Below are 15,421 nucleotides of genomic sequence, written 5' to 3'. Positions count from 1 at the left end.
GCTATGTACACAAGGCCTTTGGAGATTGGAGTGAGTGATCACACCACTGTCAGCGAGCACGGATGGTTTTCTCCAAAATGCAGTTTTTGCTCGTCATTTACTTTAATAATACATAATCCACATAAAGTGTTAAAGAGAGCACTTCTTTTCTAATTTGTAACACATCAAAAATATGCCTCTCCATGTACTATGGCAGCTAAATCACACCTGGTAAAAGACCTGGATTTTATGACATGGTAGAAGGTTTTGTCTACAAACTGGTGATAAACCTGTGTATGGTAAAACAGCATAAGTGTCTGTTTCTGTGTTTACGGCTGGTTCAACGACAAGAGTGAAAGTTTGCCAGGCTACATCGTCAAAGAGTAATGTGTAACTTGGAGACCGCTGCTGTTTTATTGTCAACTTAAGCCTTTTTTACACTTACTACTACTTACAGCTCCAAGTACAGGTGTGAATGCACCCAAGATGTATTGAGGACGCATTGAGGTCTGATCGCTAAGACCATTTTGAAAGGTGATCTGGACCACATACGGCCACATTCTTTTAGCAGTGTGTATGTGAATGTGTCCCGGGCCACAATTAAGGACCGCCTACTCAACTGACGTCCTCTGTGTGATATGAAGTTAAGTGCAAAATAGCGAGATTTTAGATTAGATGGATACCAGTTTCGCGTTAAGTTGTACTACTTCCCCCTACTCTGCCTTTGATTGGCTAACCGTAACCCCACCCAAACTAACAAACAAAGGCAACGGGTCCTAGCCAATCAGAGCAGAGTTGTCGAAAATCTGGTGAAAAAAATGAAGCTACAATAACAAAGGGCAAAATTGTTTCAAGTGGATGGAGCACGCACAAACACATGAAACACACTGGCTGATGTCCTGCAGCTGCTCTGCCTCATCTCTTTGTGAGTTTTCTGATCGAGAGATAGCTTTACTTGTTGCCGCTAGCTGCACAGCTAACTGTAGCTGTTAAACCGTGGAATTAGCGGCACAATTAACTCTAGCTAACTCTTTCCAGCCTATGACCTCAGAGCACCGGGGGAGTGTTTACACCGCTTGCACAGGAGCTGTGGACCGCCAGGAGGAGGAGGTTTAACTTAATAAAGCTAATACAATCTTTATTGAAGCTTTGAAGCTAAAAGGGCCACAAGCTGCTTGGCTGACTAGCTAACAGCAGCTAGCAGCAATTAGCACTTAATTTTGCAACAAGTAAAGCTATCGTTCCATCAGAAAACTCCATAAATCACAGAGAGTTGAGGCAGAGCAGCCAGAGGACATCTGAGGGAATACCAGAGAATATATTCTCCGTAAAAAATGATCCAGTTTCACCAAAATCAGTCAATGAAGTTGTGCTTTTGAACAGCAATCAGTGAGGCTGGCCCCCAGAAACACTCCACTCTGGCATTTATTTTTTTACCAGTGTGGTCTGATAAACAGTAAATTCCTCAAATTCAGGTTAAAAACAACAACGCATTTGGTGTTTGCAAACGGAAATGATGTAAGAGTTTATTTACATATAGAGCGGGGAAATAACATCCAATCACAAGTTGTCAATCGAGACATGTTAATGCCAGGTGTAACAGCCTCTTAATATCGTCCCCAAGTGCATTTTCTCCTGTATGAGTAACGTTTGCTAAAAACTACAGTGTCCAGATGTTTCCGGAAATTACTGAGCTAAGTCTTTTTAAAGTCAGTAGAAACCAGTGGGCTTGGGGCTGAGTGCCACAGACACTACGAATAAAGAGATTTAATATGGGGAAATATTTCTAGTCTGATTCTCCATTCTTACACCACTTTGTTATCAAATATGTACTATATACCATCTTAAGAACCTAAAGATTCTATAAAGCAGTTTCAGGTTTTACTCTGTTCAGATGACATTAGCGAATTAATAGATTAAAACAGAAAAAAAACCCCCACTGTGGTGAGACTAGTCAGGTGTGGGCTAAACTAACACTGAGAACCCAAAGCCTGTTTTAAACCCTGTTTCAGATTTCTAAAACCTAACCTACTTGTTGCATAGAGCTTGTTTTTGAGTCCCCTGCAGATCATACTGATTCAACCCTGTAATGACACACACAGGTGCATGTGAGTTAATGAGGGCTCCACATACAGGCCTCTGTGTTCTCAATCTGTGCTGGTCTGTCAGAATGAATATATGATCGGGTTTTTTTTGTTTCTTTTTTTTTTTTTTTTTTACATCATTTTCAAAAAGATGTGGAATGTCATGCTGTCATCATCCAGTGTTTCCCATTAATTAACGAGACTATGGCGGCCCACCACAGTATAGTTTGTTCCACCATAGTTTCAAAATGAACTCGAGACAACCACTTTTCTTTTGAGGCAAGTACGGTAACGTTAACTAAGGGTTTCAACAGCGTTGTGTTTCTGCTGTCTTTCGTCTGAGAACACAATCGTGCTAGTCGCTAGATTTGGAGTGCACAAGTATTAGAGCCTTTATGGTAAATGCAGTTAAAAGGAGCAGAGCAAGCTGAAAGGCAGGGTTAACAACTTTTCTCACTTGGGAACAAGTGTTAAGGGTGTGAGAGTCTTACCTGAAGAGAGGCTATTAAGTCTTAATTGTACGATACGAGCACAACATACAATATAATTTATCAAATTGCGTCGGACTTTGTGAATGTAGCGCGAGGATACACATGTGACTAAGTCCGGTTTTCAAAATAAGGTGTTAACACAACATATACAGTATATAAATAAGATTAATTGGATTATATTCACAGGAAGTATAAAACATATTACATGTGTCAATTTAATATAAAATAAAATGGAAATTACTTTGATTCTTTGATTTATTGTTGCTGGAAAAACATTAAATAAATTAGTTGACTTTTTTGCTGTTTCATCACCAAATATATCTATGCAGTTTGTTTATGATCAACTTGTTTACTAGGGTACAAAATTGTTAACAAGAGTGCAAAGTTCTTCATAGATCTAGCCTCTTTATTTTGCTTTTAAAGTGCATCAAATTAATACACATAATCTTAAAATGTACAAATCTTTCTTCCCGGGGGCATGCCCCCAGAACCCCCTAGAGGATCGATGTCCACCCACCATAGTCTCACAAAATCCTGTGGGAAACACTGCATCATCTGTGGTAGCTCACCAAACGTTTCAAATGTAAAATCACTCCTGGTGGTGTCTGTAATTGTATGTATGTGAGTTTAGATGACATAGCAGCATACAAGAACATAGAGGACTGAGGGAGTCACTTCCAGATAGCTGGGAATCAGCTGTAAGTCCTGGAGTGGTAAACTGTCAGACGCGGCGGAAATCAACCGGCCTGAGACTGGAGGCCACAAAGGACATGTACAAAAATCACAAAGTTATAATAAGGATATATTTATATATGTATACATACAGTATTTCCATATATTAAAAAGCATAATATGAATTATACAAAGAAATAATATTAACATTTCACAGTAGCAGTTGTTACACCACCTCAGGTATTCTAACATGGTTGTGATTCACTTAAAAGAGGGAGAGTGACAAGAAAATTTGGCAAAAAAAAGGTGAAAAGGACATTCATTTTAGAAAACAAGGTTCCAAGATCTTGGTTCTTGTGATTAATGAGTGGTAATATGAGTACTAGAAATGAGCAGGGTGGAGGAGGCCACGCTGAGCTAAAGTCAAAAAGCATTTTGTCACTGAGGCAGAGAGTTCATGTCTTTCTCCGTCCACTGTCTTAAATCAACTGGTAGAACAATGTTCTTCACAGAAGCAGTTGGTTTAATAAAGGCCAAAGCCATGGAATGTCAACATAAATCAGAGCTTGAGTGGAGAAAAGCCAAGTGAGTCAGCTTTAGTATAGGCAGTAACATTGACGTTATATAGTGCAAACAAGAAAAGACAGAAAAGTGTTTCTCGTTGCCTACTGAAGCTGTTGTGAAACTCAACACAGGTGCAAACCCTTCAGTAGGAGAACATTAAGACATAAAATGGCGAAAAAAATAAATATCAAAAACTTTTTATCATTGTAAAAAAGTAATTAGGGTATTCATTTTAACCAAGAGTCTGGCAAAAAGGCCTCAAAAAGTCTTGTCCACAATAGTTTCTTGACATTTTACAAAGTTAAGTGCCTCCTTTGTGGGCTCTGGGACCTCGCATGGTGTTTGGACCCATGGGATGCCCTCAGCTCAGCCGGCGGCCCCTGGTCCTCTCTCAGACCAGTGACTCCATGCTCTCTGCCTGTTCGGACTGATCAGACATGGACGCCATTGTCCCGTTAATGTCTCTGGCCAGAACACCTGAGCCGCTCTCCTTGGTGTTGACGAGGCTGAGCAGTGCTTTGTATAGGTACTGGTACTGGTCCTGTGGACCCATCAGCGACAGACAGCGAAAGCAAAGACAGAAAGGACAACAGGTCAGAACTAAATACTGTATGACCACCATGCTTTTTTGAAAAATAACAAACACAAGCCTTTCACCATGCATTATTTTTGCTAACTGCACAGCTTATCATGTAATATTGTTTTTCATATAACATGTACTTGACAGATGTTGCTAAATCCTTGTCAAGTTTACTAAATTTTTAGTTTTAACATTTTTGGGGTTTTCTGTAATCAAGACAGGGCCAAAATTATACATACAGGGTAAACATACAGTGGGTACGGAAAGTATTCAGACCCCTTTAAATTTTTCACTCTTTGTTTCATTGCAGCCATTTTCCAAAAATCAAAAAAGTTCATTTTATTTCTCAGTAATGTACACTCAGCACCCCATCTTGACAGAAAAAAACAGAAATGTAGAAATTTTTGCAAATTTATTAAAAAGAAAAACTGAAATATCACATGGTCATAAGTATTCAGACCCTTTGCCGTGACACTCATATTTAACTCAGGTGCTGTCTATTTCTTCTGATCATCCTTGAGATGGTTCTACACCTTCATTTGAGTCCAGCTGTGTTTGATTATACTGATTGGACTTGATTAGGAAAGCCACACACCTGTCTATATAAGACCTTACAGCTCACAGTGCATGTCAGAGCAAATGAGAATCATGAGGTCAAAGGAACTGCCTGAAGAGCTCAGAGACAGAATTGTGGCAAGGCACAGATCTGGCCAAGGTTACAAAACAATTTCTGCTGCACTTAAGGTTCCTAAGAGCACAGTGGCCTCCATAATCCTCAAATGGAAGACGTTTGGGACGACAAGAACCCTTCCTAGAGCTGGCCGTCCGGCCAAACTGAGCTATCGGGGGAGAAGAGCCTTGGTGAGAGAGGTAAAGAAGAACCCAAAGGTCACTGTGGCTGAGCTCCAGAGATGCAGTTGGGAGATGGGAGAAAGTTGTAGTAAGTCAACCATCACTGCAGCAATCCACCAGTCATGGCTTTATGGCAGAGTGGCCCGACGGAAGCCTCTCCTCAGTTCAAGACACATGAAAGCCCGCATGGAGTTTGCTAAAAAACACCTGAAGGACTCCAAGATGGTGATAAATAAGATCCTCTGGTCCGATGAGACCAAGATAGAACTTTTTGGCCTTAATTCTAAGCGGTATGTGTGGAGAAAACCAGGCACTGCTCATCACCTGTCCAATACAGTCTCAACAGTGAAGCATGGTGGTGGCAGCATCATGCTGTGGGGGTGTTTTTCAGCTGCAGGGACAGGACGACTGGTTGCAATCGAGGGAAAGATGAATGCGGCCAAGTACAGGGATATCCTGGACGAAAACCTTTTCCAGAGTGCTCTGGACCTCAGACTGGGCCGAAGGTTTACCTTCCAACAAGACAACGACCCTAAGCACACCGCTAAAATAACGAAGGAGTGGCTTCACAACAACTCCGTGGCTGTTCTTGAATGGCCCAGCCAGAGCCCTGACTTAAACCCAATTGAGCATCTCTGGAGAGACCTGAAAATGGCTGTCCACCAACGTTTACCATCCAACCTGACAGAACTGGAGAGGATCTGCAAGGAGGAATGGCAGAGGATACCCAAATCCAGATGTGAAAAACTTGTTGCATCTTTCCCACAACGACTCATGGCTGTATTAGATCAAAAGGGTGCTTCTACTAAATACTGAGCAAAGGGTCTGAATACTTATGACCATGTGATATTTCAGTTTTTCTTTTTTAATAAATTTGCAAAAATTTCTACATTTCTGTTTTTTTCTGTCAAGATGGGGTGCTGAGTTACATTACTGAGAAATAAAATGAACTTTTTTGATTTTTGGAAAATGGCTGCAATGAAACAAAGAGTGAAAAATTTAAAGGGGTCTGAATACTTTCCATACCCACTGTATACATAAAAACACATTATTAATTCAGTGGTGCTGAAAGTTTCAAAATGTCCTATAATTTGCCAAGCCCAAGGCCTCTTAACTTCCTGTTAGTGATCATGATTGACTACAGCTGGTAGCTTCTCTGTGAAAACATAAAAATTGTTTGTTTGACAGCACTCATTGGATTGACAGATACCCAGAACAATGGGAACGTCCAAGGAGCTCAGTGAAGATTTCAAAAACAAGATGGTAGATTTACAAATTCTTAATTGTCTCTTGGTGTTGTTAAGAATATATCTTAGGTGTCTTAGTTGTGTAACAGGGAAAGGTAAGACAGGTATAGCTTAGAGTATTTTAGCTGACCCCTAAGTGTTTATCCGACATTTATGACTTCAGGTAATTCTCACATGTTCTTGTCCTGGTCAAGATGACAACAACAGACTGATTAGTTAGAGACAGTAGCTCAGACGTCAGGCTAGCAGATATCAGTGTTCTCTGAGAATCTTACAAGGTTAAGTCCAACAAGAATGTTTACAAGAACACACTGGCTCCACAGATTAGAGTACAACTAAGGGATAGTGAGAGATTCCAATGTGGCGAAGCATTGGAATCTAAACATCAGATAGATTAGTTGTTCTAGGTGAAAGGTGACCTAATAGAGAAACCTACAGGCACGAGGGGGAAGACGGGAACAAAAGGGACAAAAAGATGTTATCCTTCAGATTTGGTGTTGGCATTGCTTGTGTTTACACGTTGGATGCTGACACTGTTTCTCCTTGGCCAAGTCTCATTATACTTTGCAGTGTAAAACTTTGTCAGTCTCCGAAAACGTTCTTCTCCACACCTGACAAGTGGCTCACAATGTTTCTCAATAGGTGTCATTTCTAAACAACTGCAGATTCCAAGGTCATCGGTTCCAACAATTGGACGTAACTACAAGTTATAGGGAGGTGTAGCCACTTTGACAAGGTCTGGAAGAAAACCCAAATTGTCACCCTCAGCTGAGAGGAAATTGGTTTGGATGTGAGGAAAAACCCAGGAACCACCAAGGCGCAGGCCTGCCATGAACTTGAAGCGGCTGCCATCCAAGAAAGAAGCCATTGCTCCAAAATCAACAGCTTCAATCCATATAAAGTTTGCAGCTGAGCCCATGGATAAAGGAAAAGCCTTCTTTTACAGTCAGATAAGACAAAGATTAAGTTGTTTGGCCACAATGGTAAGGCGTTCAACCCCAAGAACATGTACCAGCTGTTAATCGTGGTGGTGGTAGCATTATGCTCTGGAGCTGTTTTGCTGTCAGTGGAACTGGTACATTGCACAAAGTGGATGGAATAATGAAGGAGGAGGACTACCTTTAGAATTATTTAGCATGATCTCAACCCATCAGCCAGCCAATTGTGTCCAAGCAAGAAACTTGGACACAATTGGCTGTTGCGACAGGACAATAACCCCCAAACACACATTAAAGCTGCTTGTGGAATGGATAAAACAAGCTATCATTAAGCTTTTGGAATGGCCTTCCTAAAGTCAAGACCTCAACCAATCAGAAATTTGTGGACCGTGCTTTAAGGTTGAGTCAGGGCCAGGAAACCAACACAACTTGCTAAGGGACATTCTAAGCCGTGTTGATTAAAGAAAATCACCAATTAATTAAAACTTGTGAACCAAATCTATGTTTTTTTTCTATTAAATTTGTATGTTGTACAATCATCCGGCCCCAGAAAAAACAACAGTTCAAAGACATTATTGAAAGCACAATATCGCCATGTCTGTGATCAGTGTATGTAAACTTCTGACCGCAGCTGGCCACTCCTTTTGAACAATAAGCATGACCCTATAGCTAGGGCTTGTTAATGAAAACAGAATATCTCAGGGACGGCTGGGTATCATTTTAGTTGCAGTTGTCAGACTCACAATGTCTGTGAAGACTCCTGGCCTCATGAGGTTGATCATCTTGGCGACTTGATAGACATCAACGGCGCCCTCGCTCTCCAGCTGCTGAGACAGTGTGGTGAGGGCACACAGCATGCCGGCTGACACTGCTCCTAACCTGACAAACGCACACAGTCACGCTCTGGGGTTAGCATGCATCTCCACAATGATATCAGAAAAACTCTCTCTAGTAAGTTTCCCCTCCACTGGTTCGTCAACATGTCGTTAATTGCAAGTCAATGCGGAAACAGACATTGATATGAAGGAACTGAAGGATACAACATCACGTGATCTTTGCGCAAAAGGCTGCAGCATTTTATTGTTTCATTAATGTCTTAATGTAATCATAGTAAAGTTTGGAAGTTTGCTGCTTTGAGTACCTCTCTCTTTAGGCAGCAAGTGTGGTTGTTGAACTACAGTGAGACTTAGGATCTTTATATGGTTCTTGTTCTGATTGGGACCAGTGAGTTCAATGTTGTCAGACAGAGGTTGTTAAAGTTCACCAGGAGGCCATTGTAAGAGATGAGAGGCAGTTCAGCTGAGAAGGGCCAAAAATGCATTTGAAGATTTACTAGCTGTTGAATTAATGATGCGAGGGCGGGTGACGGCCAAGAGAGGTTGAGAAATTCTCATGCAAGTGCATAACTACAACAACAAACAGTATGAATATTAAATAATAAATAAACCAAGAATACAGACCCGGTCATAATTAAAAGCAGAGAGAGCAGATCTGAGAATTCAGAGATAAAAAGATGACGTGTCTTTCGGACAGCTGGGTGACTGTCTGAAAGAGGAATAGCCCTAAGCATAAGGCCACGGTTCACCACCAACCTGTTCATGTTTCTAACAAGTTCTCCCCACTCAGCGACAGAGAAACCAACTCTAATATTACAAAGAGTACAGTCTAAATCTAATCTATATGAAAAGTGCAATGAGATAGCTTTTGTTATGAATTGGCACTATGTAAATAAAATAGAACTGAACTGAAAGTAATGGTCTTTTTGATTATATATATCAAAATCTGATTCAGTTAAATGTCCGTTAGCATTTGAGATGTCCTTGACAGCAGCTCAGCCAGGGAGCGAACACCCTCACAGATCAGGAACGTCACAGCTGAGATTAATTAGCAAGTGAATCCACCTGAGGACAACAGCTCTGCCCTGGGTAGTAAAAATGTTGAAGAGAGAGGTCGGTGGCGGCCTTGATTTTTGTTTGTCATTTGTGGGTACACCCCCAATTTAACTGTTGTTCCCCCCTGTGCCCCCCACTTGAAAATAATCTGGATCCGCCCCTGTTTGTTGGCTCCCTATCAACGTCAGATCACACTGTAAGATGATACTAATTACTTGTTACTTGAATACCTTGTATTCCATCACGTGCTCTCCACTCTCAAAATACAGAATAATACACGCAAAATACACAGTATATCCCCAGAGTTAAAAAGGTCAGCAAACTTCTTAAAACTCATCTTTTCGCCTTAACCTACAGTTAGCTGCTCGTTTACCTTGTACCTGTTCCCATTATCCTTCCGGTGGGCTGGTCGGTCTCAGACTCAATAAATTTATAAAGCATTGTACTAGTCCATGTTTGTCTGGGCTAATGAGAATAATGTTTACTTTCTGAAAATCATTCCATCTCTATAACCCCCTGTTTGTGTCCCACAAGCGCAGCTGTGTGCCCATCTTCTATCTCTCCCTAGTTTCTGATCCTTGTCCTCTCTTTTCACTCAAGCTTCTCTGTGCTGGGACCATGGTGTGCTGAGAGTTTTGCATCTTGTGTGTTTGTGTAGTCTTTCCTCTTTCCAGTTCCATGTTGTGGAGTGGTAAGGCTCAGATCCACTCTGTTTGACGACACCTAAAATTGCTCGCCATCCTCCCAGATCTATTCTTTATATTATGTTCCTATCTGTTAATCTTGCAATTCTGTCATTTAATTAATTACATTTATTGTGTGTTTGCCCTCCTCTCCCTGAAGGTCCTCTATTTTTTCCCTCGTTAAAAGTTTCTTTTGTGTGGAGTATTTCCTCATTCGAATCGAGGGGTCTAAGGAAGGAGGGTGCCATATGCTGTACAGATTGTAACGCCCCATGACACAAATTTGTTATTTGTGATATTGGGGCGATTGAAATAAAATTGACTTGAGATGTAACAGAACATTACATTTCAAATTATATTCAATTATATTCCATGACTCCCCCCAAAGACAATTTTTCAGAAGACACGAGAATGCATAAAAGAGCCACAGAAAGTGTTACCACTACATCTATTGATGTGATGACAGAATATAACAATAAAAAAAATGTCCGACTGACTCATCATGGACGATGGTTGGTCCATCCCTGGTGGCCGCCTCCTCTTTAATGATGCTGATGAGCTCGAACGTGCTACTGATAGGTGCGTCAGGGTTCGGCCATTTGGGGCACTGAAAGTGACGAACTTCTAATACATAATCATCCTGGTAAACAGACAGAAAGACAGCAAGAGAGAGAGAGAGAGAGACCAAAACAATGAGATTGAGATAGTCGTCTAAAGTCCAGTAATTACTACAGTATTAATTTAAACTTTAAACTTTTAACTTGTTAATGGACTAAAAAGGTCGACAAGACAAATATAGATAAATATAATATACTGAGGATTGTTTACATGATCTAAAAGGGCGGGATATTAAATATGTAAACTTAATAAAGACACATTTGCGTCGGTCTGGGCATAATTCTGTTACACAGTAAAATCTGATGGATGTTACTTAGAAGGTTTTACATTCAGGTCAAGGAGTTTGTGTTGCGCGAAAGTGAAATTTTCACTCGAGGGACGCAAAACCTGAGAGCAAGCAGTTTTTTAGATAGTGGGCAGCGAAAGTCGTGTTTCTTGTTCAAATCTACAGACCCAGTTCCTCTGGAGGCTCAGAACATTGGTCACTCTCAGAACTCTGTTCTCAGATCGCACACTTCTGGAGCAACTAGAGGTTAAGTGTCTTGCTGAGGGACACAATGGTGGATGTGTCGCAGCGGGAATCGAACCCCGGTCTCTCATACTAAAGGCATGTGTCTTATCCACTGTGCCATGGCCACCCCAATCCGCTATCCCAACCATCTTGTCACTGTGTTATTGGGCAGTAAACAAAGAGGAGGTTACATTTGCTATTCTTCCTGTTCTTCAGACTTGACATGTGACACAAATTTGACAATGTTCTATAGCTCTCATTCTCTCTGTGTCTTACACACACCAACACACACACACACACACACACACACCGACTAACCTGTGTAGCCTCCAGGATGAAGTCGTGGATGCTGATCTGCTCCTCATTGCACAGACAGAGTCGGTCTTCACTGATGAGGGTGACAGTGAACGCCTCGCAGTTCATGGCCTCTTCCCGACTGGGCCAGTACACAAACTCATCCTCTGCCTTCAGAAGAGCACAGAGACTGTTTCACTACTGTGTTTATTCATTACCTTAATTTAACAATGTATCACAGGATACAGTATTACAGTAGTATATGTTCTGTTATTAAAAATATCTACCGGTGGTTGAAAAGGTTCATTGAAAGTAATATTTGTACCAGGGCTGGACTGGGACAAAAAATCGGGCCTAGCATTTTTGGCCGAGGCGGCCCACCAAAATCAGGGGTCAGATTAGGGATGTGATGAAACACTGAGACATGACATTGCACAAGATTGGTGTCCATAACTGCAAAACAAGAATATATTGTACTTTTTTAGCATTAAACTTTTTTACCATTTTCTGCACCAATTTATGGTAGAAATGTCTATATTTTTATAAAGGGAAGCACAAAATTCAGGTGGCAGACATTACATTGCAGGTTTTCTTAAGTACAAATAAACCTTTCTCATAGCATTTTTAAGCTATTTTTCAGAACATTTTTAACAAATGCTTTCAAAAAGTGGTGGGGACATGTCCCCAGCGTCCCCAGTGTAAATGACCCTCCCGCCCTGCTCCCTCCCTAAAGGTTGAGCTACATGCTTACCGCTTCACCTCCACTCTCCTCTGGCTCTCTCTGTCCCTCAGCCCTGTCACTTTGTCCCTCTGTTTTGCTAACACAGGCCTCCTCCTCTGCCTGGCAGTGGCCACCACAGCTCTCCTTAACTCTTTCAAGTTCCTGTGCCTGCGGGTTCTGCAGCTGATGCATTTGGCAGGGCTCCGTCTGAAGATTATCTTTTGGCCCACAACGCAAGAAACAGAGAGCAGAGGGGGTGGGGCCTAATAAGAGATGTGATTGGGCCAGCCCAATGTCAGTATAGAAAATTACCAAATGGGCTGCAGTCCGTTTTTAAAAGCAGTTATAAAAATAAATAATTTACGTTACACTGGCCCAAAGGTGCGTCGGCCTACCGGGCATTTGCCCAGTATGTCAGATTTCCAGACCAGCCCTGATTTGTACTGAAATGTCCACTTTGATTGTGTAACAATTGTCTTGCAGCCAGTTGCGAAATGACCTCTTGCTGCTCCACGTCTCTGGTGCATAACACATATGATTCTCTAAATGTGCAGAAATTGGATGTTTTTCCATTCCTGCAGAATTTCCCCATATGTTGCAATTGAGGAAATACCATGTACAAGATTTATAAGATGCACTGAAAAAGTTTAGCTGTGACCCAAGCTTTCAATTACAGGCTTGGTAAAGAAGACCCAACTAAGTAATGTTCCAGTAAGTTGCACCTACAGTATGACTGGCAATTTGCAAAGCCTCATTGCACAGGCTCTACTGCTGGGCTACAAATAATGAAAGCTTTGTCAAAATGTCTCTTTCTAACTCCACACACCCCGTGCATTTTAGTTTTCAAACTTGCACTCTTCATCTCTAAACGATGCTGGCTCAAGTAACATCACTTGAGGCAAAAATATCACCTAACTGGCTGAGTTAGGAGGAACTAAGGTGTATGTCAGTCCTAACTTAAGGATTCCTAAGTTTTTGCCGTGCTAAGTATATTTAATTCATGAAACCGGATGTAGAAACAGGGTCAACCCCACCCCTTCTCTTATCTTACTGTAAGAGATCTCTCAATCCCTGGTAAAATTTGCTCTCAGCATCTTTGTGAATAGGTCTCGAGAGGAAACTCTTAGGGTACATCTTCACTACTAGTTTTAAAACGAAAACGAGCTCCGTTTTAGTTGCATATCAAATGATTCATGCACACTGGGCATGCACGTGCCAGTATAAACAGGAAGAATATTGTCTCCTCCGCTGGTGCAGAAGATTTTGCGATAGAAGAAAGCACTACTACAGACGAAGAACCACACTAGAGATGTTTTTGCATGGACCGACAACGAGATGGAAGTATTACTGAAGGACAGTGGGAGTCCAGAGTGACTGTGGTGGCGGAAAACAGACTGGGAGTTGTCACAAAGCAAATAGAGCAACATGCACAGCACAAGGGATGAAGTGTTATTTTGCACAGTACAAGATATTTTGATAAAAATCCAGAAACAAATACAATGTAGATTTATGTATTAGCTATGCATGACTGATAAGAAAGCCAAATGTGAGTGTCTGTATCATCATTTTTAAAGTCCTCTGTTTTCACATTTCCTCACTAAAAGGCTACCCTGGAGTTTTACAATGAAAATGGGGTCAGCAGCGTTTTCAGACAGATTCGCCGTTTTATTCTGGACTTGAGTTGCAAAAGTAGGAACTGTGTTTTAAATTAAAACGTAGTAGTATAGATGTAGCATTAGCTAGGAACCTTTAGCGCCATTTAGGAGGACTCTTAGTGGTAAAATAAGATCCTTTGTGAATATGTCCCCAGATTTAGCACTGCTCCCTCTGGAGCCACAAAAGGCTTTATCCAACTTTTTAACAAATACAGTCCTACTTCTCAACTCCTGTAAAAACACTTTGGTTTATAAAATCAGTGCAGTTCCTCTTTAAAGTGCTATATCCTTCGGCATCCACTCAGTTGTGATCCTGCAATTTGGCTATGCACACATTTTCTGAAACTCATCATTGTTTCATGCTTAAATGACTGTGGCACATAAAACCACCGTGGAATAGCAGGAGATCAGTTCTGCCAACTTTTCTCCACTCCACAGGTTTTAAATATCCTCACAACACAATGTAACAATCCTGCTGTCCTATGGAAATCCTGCAGAACCCACAGGGCACAGGATCAGTGAGCAGATGTCAGCCTATAGTGTGTGCATATAAACATCGTCGGTGTTCTTCGAGGGATGCACATGAGTGTATGTGAAACTCCTGCCTCAAAAGTCAAGGAACTGTGAGACACACACAGGTGTTTGTGTTGGGGTGACTAACCACCATTACACATTACACTCATGGAGGCGTGTGTGTGATTCATAATACCTTAAACACAAGCTTAGGGAGGTAGAAAACGCACAGGCATACACATGCTTGCCAAAGTGGTAGGTTGCATTTATCACTCTCCAGTGTGTGTGTGTGTGTGTGTGTGTGTGTGTGTGTGTGTGTGTATTTCCTACCAGTCCATGGTTGGCAGGCAGCATAACAATAATTTGTGCATTGTGGTCCCAGATCATTCTCCAGAAGTCTTTTGTAGTGTGGGGCAGAGGATGCTGGGTAATGATGAACTCATTACTTCGGTAGTAACCCTGTAAAAAATGTAAGAAAAACAACGGGTCAGTGGGAGAGTTACTCCACACTGTTTTCCACCACGTTCATTTGGATTTGGGTTCCACTTAAAACACTGTAAACACATACTCTAGACATTACTGCAGGTGAAAGGAAAACGCTGAACTGCTGTTAGCTGAGCTATGACTTCACGCTTTCCTAGAACAACAAGGGAGTGACCTCACCTGACAACGAAGACCAGCTAACAGCACCTGGCAACTAAACTACCTGCTTTTTAAAGGCTTTTGGTTACTCTTAACTGCTTTGTTAATATTTAAAGGGGCACTCCAAAATCCTATACATCAAGGTCAGTTTACTAGTCATGGAGAGTACTACTCTTCAGAGTACTACAAAGTTGAAGGTTTTCTTCAGCTTTGAGAAAATGTCATAGTCAAATCATCAGCGGTATCTCAGCCAAGCTTAAGACTTGAAATTTTGAATAGACAGTTTGTGTTACAAACTGGGTCATGGAGTAGAGGTCTTTATGGTTAGTGAAAATATTATTCATGTTATTTGGGTTTGGGTAGGGTCCCATTTCATTGCTGTGGGTCTTAGATCTATATGACGATATGTCTAGCTTTTTGAGGAGGGACAGAGTATGACATTTGAAGTGCATTGTCTCTCAATTTGAACATGTTTGGACCAACCA

At 41.3% G+C, this 15,421-nt stretch overlaps 1 protein-coding gene across 2 annotated transcripts in view; it reads right to left on the bottom strand.

Annotated features, from left to right (window-relative positions):
• Positions 1-2,942: 2,942 nt before the first annotated feature.
• Positions 2,943-15,421, bottom strand: part of ptprga (protein tyrosine phosphatase receptor type Ga) — a 466,997-nt gene continuing 454,518 nt past the window's right edge. For both annotated transcript variants that reach the window (XM_038695933.1, XM_038695935.1), the window contains 5 exons: positions 14,625-14,753; positions 11,430-11,576; positions 10,480-10,622; positions 8,151-8,286; positions 2,943-4,331 (listed from right to left, as the gene is read on the bottom strand). In XM_038695933.1, coding sequence (XP_038551861.1) covers positions 4,182-4,331; positions 8,151-8,286; positions 10,480-10,622; positions 11,430-11,576; positions 14,625-14,753 — 705 coding nt within the window. In that variant the 3' untranslated portion in view covers positions 2,943-4,181. The remainder of the gene's footprint in view (positions 4,332-8,150; positions 8,287-10,479; positions 10,623-11,429; positions 11,577-14,624; positions 14,754-15,421) is intronic.

This window comes from Micropterus salmoides, unplaced genomic scaffold (assembly GCF_014851395.1).
Source record: "Micropterus salmoides isolate LMB-PRFRI ecotype aquatic unplaced genomic scaffold, ASM1485139v1 Ms_hic_scaffold_4, whole genome shotgun sequence".
In the NCBI taxonomy this organism is placed as follows: domain Eukaryota; kingdom Metazoa; phylum Chordata; class Actinopteri; order Centrarchiformes; family Centrarchidae; genus Micropterus; species Micropterus salmoides.
This window is presented reverse-complemented; position numbering and strand designations above follow the sequence as displayed.